The 19,750-nt window shown below is 55.0% G+C and overlaps 1 protein-coding gene across 2 annotated transcripts; it reads left to right on the top strand.

Annotated features, from left to right (window-relative positions):
* Window positions 1-5,563: 5,563 nt before the first annotated feature.
* On the top strand, window positions 5,564-18,897 carry TACR2 (tachykinin receptor 2). 2 transcript variants are annotated; one of them, XM_077894804.1, is made up of 5 exons: window positions 5,566-6,610; window positions 11,003-11,197; window positions 14,369-14,522; window positions 15,774-15,970; window positions 18,325-18,897. In XM_077894804.1, exons 1-5 carry the CDS (start codon window positions 6,219-6,221, stop codon window positions 18,539-18,541), a joined length of 1,155 nt encoding a protein of 384 aa, XP_077750930.1. In that variant the 5' UTR covers window positions 5,566-6,218; the 3' UTR covers window positions 18,542-18,897. The 2 variants fall into 2 exon arrangements, with proteins under 2 accessions (XP_077750931.1, XP_077750930.1); XM_077894805.1 differs by lacking the exon at window positions 11,003-11,197 and having other exon boundaries at window positions 5,564-6,610.
* Window positions 18,898-19,750: the final 853 nt, after the last annotated feature.

Below are 19,750 nucleotides of genomic sequence, written 5' to 3'. Positions count from 1 at the left end.
TTCTTACCTTTCTCTGTCACACTTGAAGGATGAAATGCCAATTTTTTTTTCATCTCCCGGAAGATCTGAAGATTAACATTTCCATGCCTCTGGGGAAAGCAGGTTTCTCTGGTGGCTGGTGTTCTGGGCCTTACCCAAGATGCCACGAAAGAGCGAGAAGCATGGTGAGAATTGGAAGAAGACGCTGAGTGTTTACAGAAGCAGAACTTCCTAAGAAGGTGGGGAGGAGAGAGGACTGTGGAACCAGGAAAAGTAAGCATTCGGTCCCCTGTCCCCAGCAGGGCCCTGGGAGGGATGGTCCCGGTGGAGGGAAGGTGGTGCACTCTGCAGGGCTGGGTCCCTGGGATCGGATCCCCAGTAAGCCCCAAGTTCTCAGGTCCCAGGCAGGCCTGAGAAGAGTCCCCTGCCATCAAGGACTCTACAGAAGCAGAGAGAAAAGCCTCTCCAAAGTGACATGTGTGCATTAATGACCAGCAAAGGCCCCATCCCACATGCCTTGGCACTATAGATAGCTCCGTGCCGGGGGTGGGTCAGTGGAACCCCAGGAGAAATAAGATTGGATTTCCCTGCCGGCTCAACAAGGTGGGGACTCAGAGTGAAGATTAAGGAGATTTTTCAGAGAGGTTTCGGAGGAAGAGAGAATAAGGAAATGGGACCCTTCTGGCACCCCTGGGTGCACAAACTGAGATTTGTGCTTGCTGTATCTCCTATTCCTTTCTGGAAGAACCCTGGCCTTGCTGCCCAGATAGAGGTTCGTTCCATGTCCCCTCCTTACTTCCATGGGCCACTTGAGTGGCAGCACCCTCTCACTCCCTGCACCCACAAAGGCCTCTCCCTCCCTGCTCTGAGGCTTGCAGCTCATGGTGTCACCCATTTGACATACGGGTATGGTGAGTTCTCTGATGATGCCGGGACTTGGCTCCCCACCTTGGCCAGGAGCTTCATGAAGGTAGGAGACATGATCCTTTCTCCTAACCCTGGGCCGATCACTAGAGGCCCTGCCTGGTGGAGAGGCTTGCAGGGCCCAGAGTCTCAGCAGAGGCTCCCATCCTTTGTCAGCCTCTCATCACCTCATCCATGCTACAGGACTTGCTGCCACACGTGCCCGACAACACCGTTGTCTAAAGACCCAACTGCCTCTGGGATGACCCTGTGACCCAACCAGCAAGTGGGTGTTGTGATGTCCCCCCTCCTCCAGGACAAGGCTTGCCTACCTGCTTCCTCCTCCGCCTGCCATAGATGGGCAGATTTTGCTGGAGCCTGATGCTGACAAATGAACTCACTTTGTGCTAAGAGGCTCTGAGGTCTGTGTACACCAGGAGCACAGCAGATGTAAACACTGGCGGCCTCTCTTCCCCAGCTAGATAAACTTCAGGCTTTCAGGACAAGGCACTGCCCCAGCACACTCACAGTGTTTAACCAAAATGTCAGCTACAACCCATACTCTTGGCAGAAGCCACCTCTCCCTCTCCCAGCTGAAGGCCCAGATTCTGGGCCACTGATGCGGAGGCCAGGGAGAGGGGGTACAGAGCTCATCTCCGAAATGGGCCAGCCTGGGACCCTCTGCTGTATGGACGAAGGGTAGCTATCTGCGAGGAATAAATCCTGTGATGACCCTGATGTCCTCCAAAAGCCCTGCCTGACCTATGAAGACATGTCCTTTTAAAGTTTAGATCCTGTGAAAATCAGAATGTTACTCCCTCATCCCTGACACGGTGATATTTTAAACCTTTTTTTTTTTTTTTTTTTTTGGTGTTTGTCGTTCATTAGTTCACCTGACATTTATGGAACATCCACTTGGTGCTGATTGCCAAGCACTGTACTGCCCCACCCCGGCAAAGCTGCCTCAAAGGCCACATTAGTGCTCAATACACTAATTTAAGGCTTTCATACCTATGTAAGGTATCAATAGATGATAGATGATAGATAGATAGATAGATAGATAGAGATGATTCCTCATCCCTCATCCCTGAGTCATATTTTAAATGTAATCCATTATTATCATTCAACTAACATTTATAGGAGCCTTATGATGTGCTGGCCAGTCTCCTAGACACCGGACATAAGACACAATCCAGGACACCCATGTGACAGGGAGGGGACCCCAGGTTGATGGTCGTGATAGGTCTGATAGAGAGGAGGTGGGCAGGCTGGTAGAGGCTGTGCCAGACAGAGGTTATCAGAGTTGGGGACCCACCTCACAGGCTTTGGGGTCTGGGGCAAGTCTTCCCCTCTCGGAGTTCCCAGCCTTCTCCAAATGAAGAACTAGATCAGGGATCCTCTGAATTTCATGAGCCAAGAATTTCAAAACCTAACTGATGGAACCATGGAGGTCGCCAAGATTTTATTACACTGAGTAAGGAATTTTGGAGAAAAAGGAAAGCCAGCCTAGCAACTGCCATCTGCCATCACATTATTTCATAAAAGAAAGGACACTTTAGCCCCAAAGCAGGAAGGGTTAGTCTCAGAACGAAGGTTGGGCTTGCAAACTGGATTCACTTAGCTGAGTAAACAGCTCACTCCTTGTCATTGCTGTCCTCCTTCTGCCCGGTCCAGGTGAGCTGGGGCTGCCTAGATGCCCCGAGGCACCAATGTCCCACGGTGCTGTGCATCACCTGCTGGAGCCATGACCAAGTGGCCGAAGCCCAGCACCATCTCCAGGCCGAAGACATGGTCAGATGACTTCCAACAGCAGGGATTAAAGGAGCGTCCAGCCCATATCACTGGAACCCCCTTTTCTGTTCTATCCACTTCCTTCATCCCTGCAGCTGTCCATCTCACCTGTCTTCCAGATGCCCTGGAAAGCCTTCCTGCCCACCTCCAGCCTTCAAGCCTCCTGGGGCCAGGTAGCACGAATCACGAGGAGCACCCAGGAGCACATGCCCTACGTCATGAGGAAGGCTGCCGCTCAGCAGGGTGGACACGGTCCTGTGCTTCCCAGACCCCCTTCGAGCCGCTGGCATGTCTCTGCAGACTGTCAGCTGTCACCCACTTCAGCCCATGTCTCGGCTGCAGAGCGCTGCCTTGTCCAAGGTTCCCGTCCTTTCTTGGGGGCGGCCTACATGCAGTGACGGGTGGATGGCCACATTTGCCCAGCACAAGGCAGCACTCAAGGGCCACTCCAGTTCAGAGCAACCAGCCCAGCGGGGTTGTGTCATCCATCACAGATCAGCTCACTCCTCCTCCACCCACTCCTGCTTCTCTCCCCTCCCTTCCCCAGGTATCATCCCAAAGCACCCTCCCACACCCTCTAAACACCCTGCCTCTAAAGTCAGAATCCGAGTTGCTCACCAGGTACCCAACCTGCACCACTGGCTCAGCCAATTGGCCAGACCCCATGGGCAGCCTTTCCCCCTCCCCCACGTCCTGGTGGAGGGACCTTCCCATACACAACCCTCCGTGAGCAAACTGGAGGCTTCGTGTGTCCATAGGAGCTAAAGGACCTTAGATTTCTTTTCTTGTTTTAACAAAGACTAGCCTTCAAGACGCCTGTCTAGTGATGGACCCATCAGGCCAGCTCTGAGCAGCACGTGCACAGGTTTATAAATAAGTTAATTTAAAAATAAATAAAAATAAATAAATAAGTTAATTAAATCTTTTAAAAAAGAGAACATGACTTAAGGGGAAATGAAAAGTCTTAGATTTAATAGCTCCAACATTGAATCCCCTTACATATACATCAAAAGTGGTGGGATGTTGCAAGAGGAAGACCAAGTACGATTCCGGGCTTCTATAACTGGTGGCATGCTCTCAGGTTCCCAGCCTGGCACTGTCGCTTGCACCTGAGGCTCGACAAATTCTGGCTGCCCGGGAACAAGAGGGAGAAGAGCAAAGAAGCCCCAAAACTGAGTGGGTGCTGCTGCCATAGCCAAGAGATGTCAAAGGCAGAGGCCCGGGGACACCTGGGTGGCTCAGTGGTTGAGTGTCTGCCTTGGGCTCAGGTCGAGATCCTGGGGTCCTGGGATTAAGTCCCGAATCGGGCTCCCTGCAGGGAGCCTGCTTCTCCCTCTACCTATGCCTCTGCCTCTCTCTCTCTCTCTCTCTGTCTCATGAATAAATAAATAAATAATCTTAAAAAAAAGAAAAAGGCAGAGGCCCATCAGCCAGGGACAGACATCTAGAGGATGGTGGCCAACTGCAGAGAGGGAACAGGCCTCTGCTCCATGGCCTGGCCAGGGCTGGAGCCTCTTGCATCGGGGGCCGAGGCTGGGAGGGCCCCTCAGTGCACACACCCCCGGGAGGAGTAGGGACCCAGCAAGCAGCCCTGCTCAAGGAGCAAGGCAGGGTCCCCTAAAGACCACACACACCTAGTGCGGCAGCACAGCAGAGCCACCCCGGTGGTGAATGAGCACCTTCCGCTGCTCTCAAGCCGCACCCGCAGGGACCGCACGCCCGAAGGTGTGCACAGGTGCACCAGCGCTTACACACATCAGCTACACTCAGTAGCTTGGAAACAGCTACCTCACACAGTACCCGACACACATGTAGAGCTGGTGACCAAGAACAGATGCCTGTGGACAAACCCAAGCAGCCCCTCAGGCCTTTGTGGGGGTCACAGAAGAGGCAGCGAGCCCCATCCTTGTCCTAAGAGAGTGAGGCCCCTGCACCAGCAGTATCAGTATCACCAGAGAACTTGCCAGAAGTGCTCTGAGTTCTGCTTCTCCCTCCTGCCGAGCCCTGAGCAGTCTCTGGGACCTCGTCTGTGTCTACAACTCCCCTGTCATGCTTCCTATGAGCCGGCCCCAGTGCTAAATAGACCCTGTGCGCATTAGCTCATTTAAAACTCACAAACAGGGATCCCTGAGTGGCTCAGCGGTTTAGCGCCTGCCTTTGGCCCAGGGCGCCATCCTGGAGACCCAGGATCGAGTCCCACGTCGGGCTCCCGGTGCATGGAGCCTGCTTCTCCCTCTGCCTGTGTCTCTGCCTCTCTCTCTCTCTCTCTCTCTCTCTCATGAATAAATAAATAAAATATTTAAGAAAAAATAAATAAATAAAACTCACAAACAGGGGCACCTGGCTGGCTTAGTGGTTGAGCGTCTGCCTTTGGCTCAGGTCATGATCCCAGGGTCCTGGGATCGAGTCCTGCATCGGGCTCCCTGCATGGAGCCTGCTTCTCCCTCTGTCTGTATCTCTGCCTCCCTCTCTGTGTCTCTCATGAATAAATAAATAAAATCTTAAAAAAAAAAAAACCCTCACAAATACACCATGAGATGTACACCTTGTTTCCCACCTTTGTTCAGATGACAAAGTCGAAGTTCGGTAACCTTAAGAGGCTTGCCCGGAGTAACCCAGGTAGCCCCAAACTCAGCCCAGCTCCCAAGAGTGGGCTCCTAATTGCTTTCTAGATGTAGCTCCTGGCCTGGGCTGAGTGTAAACAACCCCCGCCCACCACCACCACCGCCACCCACTGGGACTGTACCTCCATGCCCTCCCCCGCCACCCTCTATTTCCCCTGGGTCTCTTCCTGCCCAGGCATGCAGTCCTAAATCTTTTCTCAAGAGACAAGGCTGGGCCATCCAAACAGGGGGTGGGACAAGGGGCGGGAGCTAGAGCTGCACCTCGTGAGCAAAGCAGCGCCTCTGCCAAGGCCCTCGCCTGCCCTGCCTAGGGGAGCAGCAGGGAAGGCAGTGGCTCCAAGTGCTGGCAGTTGGCAGACTGGTGAGCATGTCCCAGACCACAGCCCAGCCTGCACCCCAAAGCCTGAACAGAGCCTGCTGTGCAGCTGACCCGTGGAACCCAAAGGCTGCCGCTGTGTGTTCATCTGATCCAGAAAGTTTCCCGAATGGGGGGACCTGGGTTTGAGTCCTGGCTTGTCACCAACTTACTGAGTGACCTGGGCTGGTCACATCCCCTCTTGGAATCTGTTCTTCCTTTCTGCAAAAAAGTGGTTGACTGATGATTTCCAAGGATGTTTCCTGCTGAAACTGTGTGTTGGATTCTAGATTTCCATGTGACATTTGGGAAGTCTGGCCAGGACATGGGAATCTGAAATGCGAACGGCTCTGGACCCGGCTGTCTGCTCAGCCCACTTCATCTTCACTTGAAACTTGGGAGTGATCCCCTCTGTGTCCTCCCGTGCCCAGCTCTGCACCTACTCCTCTCTCCCCTACGTACTCACGCACCCAAGAGGGTTTCTCTTCTATAGCATATCTGGACAGGGCACCGGTGCTCAGGAGGAGCGAGGAGTCAGGCCCCTGGTCCCAGACCCAGGAGCAGCCATGGGGGCCCATGCCATTGTGACTGACGCCAACATCTCGTCCAGCCTTGAGAACAACACCACGGGCATCACGGCCTTCTCCATGCCCGGCTGGCAGCTGGCACTGTGGGCCACCGCCTACCTGGTCCTGGTGTTGGTGGCCGTGACGGGCAATGCCACGGTCATCTGGATCATCCTGGCCCATCAAAGAATGCGCACAGTCACCAATTACTTCATCGTCAACCTGGCCCTGGCTGACCTCTGCATGGCCGCCTTCAACGCTGCCTTCAATTTCGTCTACGCCAGCCACAACATCTGGTACTTTGGCCGTGCCTTCTGTCATTTCCAGAACCTCTTCCCCATCACAGCCATGTTCGTCAGCATCTACTCCATGACCGCCATCGCCGCTGACAGGCAAGAGGGGGCGGTGGGGAAGCTATGGGAAACTGTCTCACTTGGTTGGGGCTCAGACAGGGCTGGTGACTTGCCTGCAGTCACACAGCAGGTTAAGGGTAGAACTTAGGGAACCGCCTCCCAACCGGATTGTGATCCAAAAGTATGCCTCCCGAAGGCAGGAGGCCGTGGAACCAAAGCAGGCAAAGTTGAGGTTAGACACAAGGAAGACCTTGGCACTAGATGGTTGTTCAAAGCTTTAGGGAGAGAACGACTGTGTTTAGGGACGTTCTGGAATGTTCTCTGGAGGTGATCCTTTGTGTGTGTGTGTGTGTGTGTCTTCCTTTTACTACAAGGAAATTGCTTAGATTTTTGTCTATTCTTAGATGTTTTGGAGGGAGACTTTAATATTGCATACAATTACCACGTAATTATAATGGGTCCAGTTATTTTCCCAATGCTGTTCTCAGGGGGCTGCAGGCTGTGACCTTCTGCTGATGGCTGCAGGGAGGGATGGAGGAGGGCTCTGTGGGGCCATTTGAAGCTGGTTGGGGAGGGCAGGGAAACGTTTGGACTCAGAAGGAGACTGTGTGACCCTAGAGGAGTATGGTTGAGCCAGAAAATGAAAAGGGACACTGAAAGTCATCAGGTGTGTGTGGGAGATGGGACACTCCCCGGGGACCCTCAGAAACACAGCCCCCGTGTCAGGATGGTTTAAGGAGGCATGATGCCCACTGGCCACACCCACCCCCCTACCCCCGGTCTCCATCCCCAACTACCTGCCCAGCAACACAGAGCAGCTGGCTTTTCTGCTCTGGGCAGTTTTTCTATAGAGTTTTCCTAAGGATTTTGTTTAAGAAATGTATTTCTACTGGTCAAAAATGAAAAGTTCGAAAACCATTTGCGTAGGCCAAGCTTGATTTTTGTATCCGGGGCCCCTGAGCCTAGAAACAAGCAGGATTGATGGCAAGTCAGGGGCAGGACCAGGGGCCCAGAACCCAGGCCTCTCCACTCTCAGTAAGAGGCACATCCCTCACCACCCGATCACAATCTCCAGCCCTACCAGAAGCACCTTTGTCCCCCTGGATGTTTCTGCAAATCCACTAGCATTTCCTTTTCATTCACTCAACAAATATTTGAGTGTTCCCTCTGCTTTGGGCACTGGGGAACGTACACCAGTGGGAAAAATAGTCCTTGAAGTCAGGCTCCAAGGAACAACCATATCTGGGGCCGGGGAAGGCTGTATATGGACTGGAGAGGGCAGGTGGGAGCCAGGAGACGAGGCAGGAGGCTGCTGAGTAATAATCCAGGTGAGAGACGATGGTGCTCAGAGATCCGGGCCAGAACAGTGAAAACTCATCTATTCATTTCTTCATTCCGATGTTCCGTGCCGGCAACGTACAGACGCTGCTCTGGGCATTGGGGAGAAAAACAGCCAAAGATACCTGCCCTGGTGAGAATTTAAATAACAAACACATGAATAAACTGTACGTTGTATTTTGAGGTCACGGGTGCTGAGGGGCAAGGGGACCTGAGGTGCCCAGCTGTGTGTCAGGGTCGGGCGGGGGCAGGTTGTAGTAAGAGACCGGGTGTGGGGTGGACCCTCCTGCGGGGTGGGTTTTTGGAGGGTAGATGGAAGGAGGAGGGGAGAGAGAGAGTGAGCCGCATTAGCTCTGGGGAAGGAACATTCCAGGGAGCAGCAGGGCCCGCGGCAGGATCACCCCCGGTGTGCATGAGGAGCCCCAAGGAGGGCCGTCCTCCCGGAGACAGCGTGGAAAACCTCCGGGCTCACGGAGTCGGCACTCACCTTATGCCCCAAACACCCAGATGTGACCCCCTGCGCAGGCCAAGGATGCCCTACTGTCCTGGCCTTGTCTCAAGGTTCGGATCAATCCCAGAGAGAAATGGGTCATCCCAGACCAAAGCCACTTCTGGTGGATTTCAAGGAAACAAGTAGATGGGGCTACCCATGCTTTCAAACCCCAACCCCCTGCTGCCTGCAGGTGCTTCTCAAGCATCTCAAGCCAATCCCAAGAGCGCGACGACTTCAGTCCCACTTTACAGAAGAGGGAAAAGCTCGAGGGAGCCTTGGGTTGTTTGCTCAGGACTCTACTGGAAGGTAGTGAAGTCAGGACTCAACTTCCAATCAGTATGAATCCAAAGTCCCAGACCCGCCCCTCCACTGGCTAGTCACCTGCCTCCTCTGCGGGGAGGGGACACTGAGGAAATGGCCACCCCTCCTGTCCTGCTGACACACTCAGCTGGGGTCCAGGCTGCGAGGAGCAGAGCTGGCCCAGGGCCCAGCCACGGTCACAGAAGGGGGTCAGTGTCTCAGGGAGAGGAGGAAGGGGTCACCAATCATCTGGTGCAAACTCCAGGAACCTGTGACGGCAGACTGTGCACAGAAATCCCTGGGGCCGTGAGCTTCCCTGAGGGTGAAAAGTCACCCCAAAGGGAGGCAGCACCCCACGTTTTGCTGGGACTCCAGCCCCGATGGAAACCACAGACCCCTCTGCTGCGCAGAAATCTCAAAGGGACCGCCTGTAGCCATCGCTACTTAAAAACGACAGTGGGTTCCAGACCCGCCGCTAGATCTTGTTGTTTAGAGAGTTGATAAAGAAGTGTATTTCTATGTCCCAAACGTACATATTTTAAGATTTTATTTATTTGAGAAACAGAGACAGAGTGAGCAGGAGGGGGAGGGAGAAGGGATCTGAAGCCGACTCCACGCTGAGTGCAGAGCCCCACATGGAGCTCCATCTCACAACCGAGAGCAGGACCTAAGCCGAAACCAAGTCTGACCCTTCACCAGCTAGCCACCCAGACGCCCCTATTTTATATTTTGACAACTGTATTTGAGTATAACTGGTTGTCTTTGTAATCTTGTGTAATTTATTCATGCAAAAACCATATTCTGAGGAGGGCACGTGGGCTTCACCAGGTGGCCAACAGGCCCATGACGCAGGGAGCCCCAGCTCCAGGCCCATCCCCTCCCTCTTCCGAGGCAGCAACCTAAGCCCCAGGTCACACAGCACCGCACAGTAGAGGCAGTATAGGGGCAGAGGTGGGGCCCTGTGTCTTTGGTGGGTGGTGCTCTTTGGATCCTTTGGCCTTGGAAGCAGGCGGCTACCCCACTCTCTCCCTTCCCCAGCCCGGGCACTGATCTCGGAGGCCTCAGCCCCACTAGGCTCCAGGACATGCCCACAGTGGCCTCAGAGGTTCTGGAAGCAGAGGGGAGATACATAACCTGGCTCAGAGCCAGTGCTACCTCTTCCAAGCTGGTTCCTCCACTTCTCCAAGCCCTAGTCTCTTGGTGCAGGAAATGGAGAGACCAACCCGTGCCTGAGACAGTCGGTCACCAGGCACCGGGGTGCCAAACAGCAGCTCGAATCCCCACAGATTCCCCGAGAGAGGCAGGAGCTGAGGAGACAAGCCTGCTTCTGGCTGACTTCTTGGAAGAGGTGGCCTTTCAGTTGGACTTTAATGAATCCAGAAGGGAAGAAAAAATTTTAGGCTAAGGGGGAAGAAATACCCCCACAGAGGGTCACACAGGTAGGGCCGTTCCTTGACCAGAGAGAGCCAGGGCAGGTGCGGGAAGCAGCGACACAGGGGGCTGGAAAGTGCGTTGGCCGTGCGCAGAGGGCCTTGAATGCTGAGTTTAAAGGTTTGGACCTGCTCCGTTTGATAATGTAACCACGGCCGTATGTGCCTATTTACTTTGAAATTAATTAAAATTTAAAATTCAGGGACCCTGGGTGGCTCAGTGGTTGAACGTCTGCCTTTGGCTCAGGTTGTGATCCCGGGATCGAGTCCCACATCGGGGTCCCCTCAGGGAGCCTGCTTCTCCCTCTGCCCGTGTCTCTGCCTCTCTGTGTGTGTTTCTCATAAATAAATACATAAAATATTTTCAAAAAAATTTTTAAATTCAGTTCCTCAGTCAGATTAGCCACACTCCCAGTGTTTGTAGCTGTGTGTGGTTAGTGGCAACTGAAAAGGACAGTACATAGAGTATTTCCACCACTGAAGAAAGCAAGTGGGCAGCACTGGTTTGGGCTTTGTCGGGGTGACTGTCAGGCTCTGCTAAGGCTTCTGAGCAGAAGAGAGACCGGCACGGGGCAGGGGGCTCGGCTGGGCTGAGCTACAGGCAAGTGTCCCGAGTGGACCACTCTCTTGTGACCATCTGAGAGCAAGTCCACCCTCAGAGGGAAGCAGTGAGGTGGGGCCTGGGCTGGGGTTTTGGCTGCTAGAGTGCTGTGTGGCTGTGGGAGAGTAACCAGCCCAGGTGGCTCTCTGCAGGTCCCCAGCAGCAGTGAGGGGTGGGGCGGGGGGTGATGGGGCTACAGGGGAGACACAGGGGATGGGGATGGCTCTGATGGGAGGCTGCCCACCACTCACCCAGCCCTCTGCTCACAGGTACGTGGCCATCGTCCACCCCTTCCAGCCCCGGCTCTCTGCCCCAGGCACCAGAGCGGTGATTGCTGGCATCTGGCTGCTGGCCCTGGCCCTCGCCTTCCCCCAGTGCTTCTACTCCACCATCACCATGGACCAGGGCGCCACCAAGTGTGTGGTGGTGTGGCCTGAGGACAACGGCAGCAAGATGCTCCTTTTGTAAGGCCCTGGGGGGGGGGGGGGGCATGCACATGTGTGTGCGGGTGCATACCCCGGAGAATGTATGCGCGTGCACACGTGGGTGTGCACATGCGTCTGTGAGGGTGTTTGGGATTGTGTGAAAACACAGTTGGCGCTTACCAAGAGTCAGGCTTTGCATACACGAAGCCCTTCGATTCTCTAACCCTATGAGCCACGCATGCATGCTTCTTCCCATTCTTCGGATGAGGGAACCGGAGCGCTAGAAACTAAGCACTGTGCCCAAGGTGGCACAGCTGGCAGGTAGTGAGGCCACGGGCCGTCCTGCCCCACGCGCACCACGTCCCCGCCACCCCGCGGCTCAGACAAGGACTGTCCTCGTCCTCGGATGAGGATGTGAACGTGTGCCCGTGTGCACAGGGTGCTACCGTGCAGCTGCGAGCGCGGGTGTGAGCGCGGGGCCCGTTCCTGGAGGTGTGCGCGCGCGCAGGTGTGTCTGGGGGAGGGGCACTGGGCGCCCAGGCCACAGAGGGTCGCGGTCGCAGGCGGGGAGAAAGGGCAGGGCCGGGAGCCCGGGACGTTCGGCGGAGGCGTGGAGCCTGCCTGTCTCCTACTGCGGAGCCGGCGACCCGGGGGCAGTCCTCTTCCTTTCCCGGCCTCAGTGGGTCTAGCAGAGGCTGGAGACCTGCTTGAGGCTCGCGGCTGGCGCGGGCGGGAGGCCGGCTCCGCTCTGCGGGCTGCTCTCGGGCGGGGCCCGCGGGGGCCGGGCCAGGGCGGCGGCGGCAGAGGCGGGACCCGCAGCGTCAGCGCAGCCCCCCGCGCACCGCGGACCCCGTCCGCGCAGGTCCAGCAGGCGACAGCTGCGAGCAAGCCCCGAGGCGGCGGGTTTAGCCCCGCCCAGGCCCGGCCGCCGCGGGGGCGCACGAGCAGGCGCTGAGCGCAGGCCCCGCCCCGCCCCGCCCCGCCCCGCCCCACGTGGCCTCCGTCGGGCCCCCGCCCCGCGCAGGAGAGGGCCCCGCTGGGTGCCCTTCGGAGCCGGGGAAGACACCTGAGAAGCCGGGTCCCGGGGACCGAGGGGTTTGCGGGGCGGGCCCTGCCTGCGGCCCCCGCCCTCCGTCCGTGCACCCCCGCTCTGCAGGCCCCGGGGCCCCCAGGCAGGTGTCGGGGGGCTATTCTGTGCCTGACCACTGGGGGGCAGTGTTTCTCCACCTTACTACAGGCCTCTCGCCCGAGAGGGGGACCCGTATTCACTCTGGGGACCCCGCCCGGGCTCTGTGGCGATGGGGAGTCCCAACCCCGATTCAGGCACCGAGGGGACACAGGGCAGATGTGCGCTCGGAAGGCGATGCTCCGGTGTTACCTAGAATTCTGCGAGGATCTGGGGAAAGCCTGGTTTTATGAGTGCAAATGTGTTCCTTGTTCTCGGTGGAGGAACTCCTGGGATTTAGACTGGGGGCTGCATCCTCACAGGCTCCCATCCTGGCTGTGCAGGCATCTGATGAGATTACAGGTGCCCTGTCCAGGAAAGTGCACGTGAACCTCCCCACACCCCCAAAATCAAAATACGACAAAGCCCAGGCTCTGAGAGGAGGCAGTTCTGATTTTTGGCAGATTCCCGAAGCCGATCCCCAGGGCTCTTTGGTTTGGTGCTCCCTTCTGGGTAGGACCCGAGCCCAGAGTGAACTCCTATCCTGAAGCAGGTCCCAGGAAAGAATGAGGCAACAGCGAGAGAGAGGTCACTCCTACTTGGGAAGGATCTTAGATTACCTCCTCATTTTACAAATGGGGAAGCAGACCGAGGAAGAGGTCGCACTTTGAAGTTAGAGTCTGAACAAGAGCTCAGTTCTGATGTCACAGAGCTGGCCTTCGGTGGCAGGGAGATCGTTCGGGTGATTACATCTCTAGAGCTGTTTCCTAGGCCACAGGCCTCCTGAACCTCTCTGAGCCTGTTTCCCCCTCCAGACACTGAGGCAGGTAGCCCTGCTGATCCTCTAGCTCCATCTAGCTCAGACTCTCTGTGACCTTACAATGAAGGTAACATGAGAGGGGCCTGGCCTTCGCTGCTCCTCCCTGCCCTTACCTGCTCCACAGGGCATCTAGGAGTCCCCAAACCTTCACTTATGAGCATACTTGCCCAAAGGGCAAGTAAGCAGAATTCTAAAAACAGACTTTAGAGAAGATATTTGCCAAAGCCACCCACTCCTCTCCCTCTGGGTGGTGGCGCCTCTTGAAAAGGGGCCCAGCAAGGCTGGCACACAGGATGTGTGGGGCGGGGCCTTGGGAACACATCAGCCCTCCTAGAATAAGGTCACGTGGCAGGGCCATGGGTCTCAGGCCCCTCCACCACGTGCCCATATCTGGGCCTCGTCCGAGAGTTGCTGCAGCATCACTCAGAAACCAGAATGGACAGGACACCTCTCCTTTACACTTTCCACAAGGAAAAGAAACTGCTCAACACAGCCCTCCACAGGCATTAGATGAGAAATCGTCAGTGTGTTCTGGGCCACTTGCTCCAAGGTGGTGTGAGAGAAAGCCTGCTGACGTGAGCCATGCTCCCAACCCAGTGCTGATGGGCAGGAAGAGACAACCCGTATCACGTACAGTGTGGCACTGTCGCCACTGCCCCCTTCCCCGATAAGGGTGTCGGTGCAGGATGGAACCGTATCAACTCCAGAAAATCTACCTCTCCAGACGGACAGACGCAGCTATAGATTATATATATCATCTATCCAGTGTGTATGTGCAGAGACGTATCATATACACACAAATGACCCGGGAAGAAAATACTCTATATTGTTAGTATTTGTGAGAATATAATAAGTAATTTTACTGCCTCCTTTGTATTAATGTATAATGGCATCTTAAAGGTTAAACGAATGTACTATTTGGTTAACTTTTTCATTCCTATTTATTTCCTTTTTTGGTAGCATTTGTCTATCACCCGGAGGAATGCAGAGATAAAGCTGGTGTCCGTCTTGCAGCAGGGGACGCCCTCTTTGGGCATATATGCTAGCCAATGTCGTTCTCTTTTTCCCTTTAAATTAAAACAAGGCTTTGGGAGGCGTCCCAAGGGGGTGGGGGAGGGCAGCCGGAGTTGGCTCAGGGGGCGCACGGGGTCAGGGGGACAGAGCGCGGGCGGATGCCCAAGTCGCTCCCGGCCGTCCGGTGCCCAGCCCTTGGCTCTCCCTCCAGGTACCACCTGGTGGTGATCGCCCTCATCTACGTGCTGCCTCTCTTGGTGATGCTCCTCGCCTACAGTGTCATCGGCCTCACTCTCTGGAGACGCGAGGTTCCCAGGCACCAGGTGCACGGCGCCAGCCTGCGCCACCTGCGAGCCAAGAAGAAGGTGGGCGCCGGGGGCGGGGGCGGGGCTCGGCGGGGGCGGGGCCGGACCGGACCCCGCCCCTAAGGGGGAGCTGTTGAGGATAAGATCCCCCTAACTTGCCCTTGTCCCAAGTCCCTGGCCAGAGTCTGAGTTCGTTGTTCCCAGGAGGATAGACTGGCCTTTGGCCAAATGCGAAGTTAAAGGAAATTACCCAGAATGTTACAAGAATCGGAGAATCCTAAAGCCCCATAGAATCTCAGAGATCTTAGAATGATAGATTCTCAAAATCTTAGACTTTTTGCATGATTGGAGTGTTGAATTTAAGAAGCCCCACAGAACAACGGGAGGCTCCTGCCTAGAATCACAAGAGAATTCTCAAATGCTGGAACTGCAGACCTCGGATGCGAGAGCGTGGAGATGGTTTGGAATCCAGTTGTACCCAGTCTGCCTTGGATTTCCAACCCAAGTACCAGTGTCCCCTCCCCTCCCTGCCATTCAGAGCCACCCCAGGGTCCTGATGCAGCATTCTATGATTCAGACCTCCTCCACTCTCTCCCAATCAAAGCCTCTCTCTGCTGTGCCAGCTTCCTTCTAGGCATCCAGGGGAGGCAATGGTTAATCCTATCAGGTATCAGGTCAACATCTTGGCTTCACGTCTGCTATTGGGCACTTTCCATAGGGCCATTCCAGGAGGTAGTCAGATATGTGAAACCGTCTGAGTGTCCCTCATAAAGACCCGGTCTCCACTTGCCATCATTGGCTTGTCCTCCATTCCTCATGGGGTACTGGGCCATGCTCACGGGGGCCTGCAGAGACCAGGCCATGAGGGGGGAAGGTCAGGGAACTGGCTCCTGGGCCGATGCTGGGGTCCCCGACTAGATTCTCACTACTTATAGGTAGAAGGGCTATGGCAGACACAGATCCCAGGGAGAGGGGCACTGGAGAACCCATAGCTGGCATAGGGGACCTCCCCCAAGGCTGGGCTCGGGTCCTCCCCTCACCCACACTCCAGGGAGGGGAGCTGCTCTGAGGGAAGGGGGCTGAGACACCTGCTAGATGAGGTGGCCACTGAGCTGGGTTTCAAGGTGTTGAGGACTTGAAAGAGAAAACCTCAGTGTGGGCAGAGGTGCAGGGCCCAGGAGTCAAGGCAGTGTATGCTCCGGGGGACTGAGGCTTCCCAGGCTGGTGTGAGGGGAGCCCTGGTGCCACCCTGGGAGGATTGGGGTGTGGTGCTTCCAGGCTGAGGTGTGACCTGAGCCTCTCCCGGCCCAGTTTGTGAAGACCATGGTGCTGGTGGTGGTGACATTTGCCATCTGCTGGCTGCCCTACCACTTCTACTTCATCCTGGGCAGCTTCCAGGAAGACATCTACTACCACAAGTTCATCCAGCAGGTGTACTTGGCGCTCTTCTGGCTGGCCATGAGCTCCACAATGTACAATCCCATCATCTACTGCTGCCTCAACCACAGGTGAGCCATCAGTCCAGCCCCCCTCTCCTCAGCCCTCAGGGACCCATGGCCTGGCCCCATCTGGGCTCCCCTGTGTAGCTGAAGCCTGTGCGCCCCCCTCCCGCATGGGGTTGCTGGCCTCAGAGTGAGCCCCCAGCACAATCCTGTGTCTGGGCCTGGCCTGAGCCCCACCTCCTCCTGAAAGCCTGGTCCCATTGCCCAGGCCATAGTTCTGTCTGTCTGCTCCTGCTCTCTCCTCAGGGGCTTCATCTGGGACAAGAAGAGAGAAGGCAGGGACAGAGATGGAGGGAAGTGAGAGAATTGTGATTTTTTTTTTGTTTATTGGGTGCCAGAATCCTCCATTGTCTCCTGAGAGGTAAAAAGTAGATAATAGGAGGAAGAGAGGCGCTATCCCCATTTTACAGATGAGGAAACTGAGCCCCAGAAAGGAAGATACCTCATCTTGTGCAGCAAGCAATGGAGCCAGGATTCCATGGATCCCCAAGGCCTATAACCTTGACCCCACATCACACCTTTCTCTTGATGCAGCTTCTAGGAGAACTTGGACACAGGACTGTCATGTCAGGGAGGGGCCCCTGGCCCTCCATGTCTGGGCATTGGTCACTCTCCTGGTGACACAGTCCCTGAGAGTCTGAACAAGTCTCCAGGCTCCACAGGCTAGGTTTCTGAAATAACTTTGGAATAATGCTCCTGGCGGGAGTCTTCATTCATTCAAAACATGTTCACGAGGGGCTCCGTGTGCCCTGCCCCAAGCACCTGGGATACCCCCCAGGTGCCACGATTTCTTGCCTCAGGGAGCTGACATTCTAGTGGGGAGACAGACGATAAGCAAGCGTGATGAGTAGATGAACCACACAGCATATTAGGTGGTGCGTTTGATGGAAAAAAGGAAAACCAGAGCTGGGGATGGGAGGACAGGAAGTGCTAGATGAGGATTGAATGGGCCCTGCCACTGTGTGGGGAAGGGCTCTAAGCAGAGGGAACAGCCAAGGCAAGGGTCCTGCAGTCAAGGTAAGGCCTTGGGCCGGCACCCTGTCTGACATGAGGAGGCCAGCGGGGCTCTGAGTTGGGAGACACGTACTCTGACTTCCTTTTAAAAGAATCAGTCCAGCAGTGTGTTGGCCCTGGACCACAGGGGAGGGGCAAGCACAGAAGCAGGCGGGTGGGGAGGCTATGGCAAGGATCAAGGTGAGAGGTGGGGGGGGGTGCGGTCAGACAGGGGTGAGAAGTGGTCAGAGTCTGGCTACTACTAAGGTAGAGCCAACAGGACCTGATGGAGGGGAGGTAGATGTAAGAGAAGGATGACTCACAGGTTCCAGGCCTGAGCAGCTGGAAGGATGGAGTTGTCAGTTGTCAGGAATGGAGAGGGGGATGGCCAAGGGGGGTGCGGTGGGGGCTGGGAGGGGGAGCCCCAGGGGGGACATTCTGAGTATGGGCAGAGGGGCAAAGGCCATGAAGCTCCCATGATAGAGGCATTTGTTGGGTCACACCATGGAATCCTGGAGAGCAACAAGGTGAAGAACCAAAGTCAGGCCTGTTTTGCAACACAGAACCTTGCGTCTCCTGGGGACAGTCCGGGGTCACCCAGGGTCCCCTTGATCTCTGCTCCTCTCCAACAGGCCAGTGTTCTCTCTCTGCCAGGCAATTTCCTCCACTGCCATCTGCTTCCCCTTCTGATTTACCTTTAGTGCAGCCATGGGGAGAGTTTTTTTTTTTTTTTAATTTTTATTTATTTATGATAGTCACAGAGAGAGAGAGAGAGAGGCAGAGACACAGGCAGAGGGAGAAGCAGGCTCCATGCACCGGGAGCCCGATGTGGGATTCGATCCCGGGTCTCCAGGATCGCGCCCTGGGCCAAAGGCAGGCGCCAAACCGCTGCGCCACCCAGGGATCCCGGGAGAGTTATTTTTTAAGAAAATATACCAAAATGTTGTAGCTCCCTGTACATGTTTTCTTGCAAAGCAGCCCCCTTGGGAGAGCATCCTTATTCCACCTAACACCACTGAAGCCCTAATTTCTTAAGACTCCACTGGAATACTCCTTTAGAAGCCAATTAACCAGTCAAATAAGAAAATGTGTTGTTTCTTTAAACTGTATTTGGTTTCTGTTTGTCTGTAATAACACATGGTCTACTTTGGCTTAATCACCCACTGCAATCACTAGATTTAGCCCCACATTCCTTCCAGGTGTTTCCAAAAATCAAACACACTCAGGAATGCATCTCTAAAGAGACACCAAATAGTGACAGGCAATTAGGAATGAGAGGACGCGTCCTGGAGGTTGGGGGCAGCCACGCGGCAGTTCCCAAACTGTCCCCCTCACCCTTCCGCTCATGGTGACCCTCTGTCTCCTAGGTTTCGCTCTGGATTCCGGCTTGCTTTCCGTTGCTGCCCGTGGGTCACGCCAACTGAGGAGGATAAGATTGAGCTGACTCACACTCCATCCCTCTCTGCGAGGATCAACAGGTGCCACACTAAAGAGACTTTCTTCATGGCTGGGGAGACTGCCCTTTCTCCGGCTACCAATGGGCAGGCCAAGGGTCCCCAAGATGGGTTACCTGATGAACCCTGAAGCCCTGTGCCTGGTTGCTGCTGAGGCTTTGCACCCTTTGAGAAGCAGCCACTTGAGAGGTCCAGATCTGAAAGTTTGACCCATATGCCCCAGCCTTCACTATATCAGTGGAAAAACAAGATGGCTCCAGGAGCTCTGCAAGTAGATACTAACTCCGAGAGCGCCCAGCCACCCCTCCGGCCATGCTTCACAGCACCCAGGAAGAGTCCAAGAAGATAGTATGACCTAGCACTTCCCTAATCTGGGAGTTGCAAGCTCAGGTGCCTTTCTGGGGCATATAACTGAATGAGTGAATTGGATCCAGTATTTAAAAAAAAAAAAAACTCCAAATGTGATCAAAGGCAACTGACTTCCAGCACTGGAGTAATGGGATGGTGGGAACTGGAGGGCATATGCCTCCAAATGAGACAGCAGCCCTGATCAGCTCTGGACAAATGTTGCCATGTGGCAATGGGAGCACACTGTTGCCACATCTTCTGAATCTTTTAAGACACACCAGGTATCCAGATTTGCAAGACTTCCAGACTTGTTAAATTTGGCTCACATTTTTATGAATATTGGCTAAACCAAACAAAACATACCTATGGACATAGGCACCCCATCATGATACCGATTTATTCTTAGGCAAAAGACACAGGTAGGAAGCTTCTTATTTTGCAAAGCCCATCACCTATGAGTCGATCCCTGGCTTCTCTGCCTCAGCATCTGAACTCAGATCCAGGCCAGTGTAGATGGTGGTTAAAAGTCCAAAAGAGCCTCGGCTGTGTTGCCTCAGACAAGTCACTGTGACCCTCAGCCTCTTCTTCTCCCAGTGACAAAACTGCCCCACAAGGATGCTGCGAGGAAGACTGAAGGGAGGCCCATAAACTAGCATGCCGAACATATATGAAGTGCTTAATGAGCAGCAGGGATGATTTTTTATCACCACCAAGCTAGCCATGGATGCCTCCAGGAAGTGAAGCAAGAAGCTGGCTGGCAGGGATTGCCAACCATCTCGACTCCCAGGGAGCTCCAGGCCTGGCCCGGTCCACTCCGAGGACACACTTTTCCCTGCTTGCCCACTCACCCTGCACACCCCACTGCCCTTCCAGAAGAACCACGTGACACTGTAAATGCAGAGCAAGAGTTTAATGCTGTGTTCCCCATGAAGACCCCTGTGCCATAGGCGCTGGCAGTGCCAAATAAAGGGACTCCCGTCTTAAACCAAGT

The sequence above is a fragment of the Canis aureus genome, chromosome 4 (assembly GCF_053574225.1).
Source record: "Canis aureus isolate CA01 chromosome 4, VMU_Caureus_v.1.0, whole genome shotgun sequence".
Lineage (NCBI taxonomy): Eukaryota > Metazoa > Chordata > Mammalia > Carnivora > Canidae > Canis > Canis aureus.
This window is presented reverse-complemented; position numbering and strand designations above follow the sequence as displayed.

Excerpts from the sequence above, each read along its gene's own strand:
- TACR2 (XM_077894804.1), top strand. The coding sequence starts at position 6,219 with ATGGGGGCCCATGCCATTGTGACTGACGCCAACATCTCGTCCAGCCTT. Across the intron at positions 14,523-15,773 it reads ACCTGCGAGCCAAGAAGAAG|TTTGTGAAGACCATGGTGCT; the intron begins GTGGGCGCCGGG and ends CTCCCGGCCCAG. Across the intron at positions 15,971-18,324 it reads TACTGCTGCCTCAACCACAG|GTTTCGCTCTGGATTCCGGC; the intron begins GTGAGCCATCAG and ends TCTGTCTCCTAG.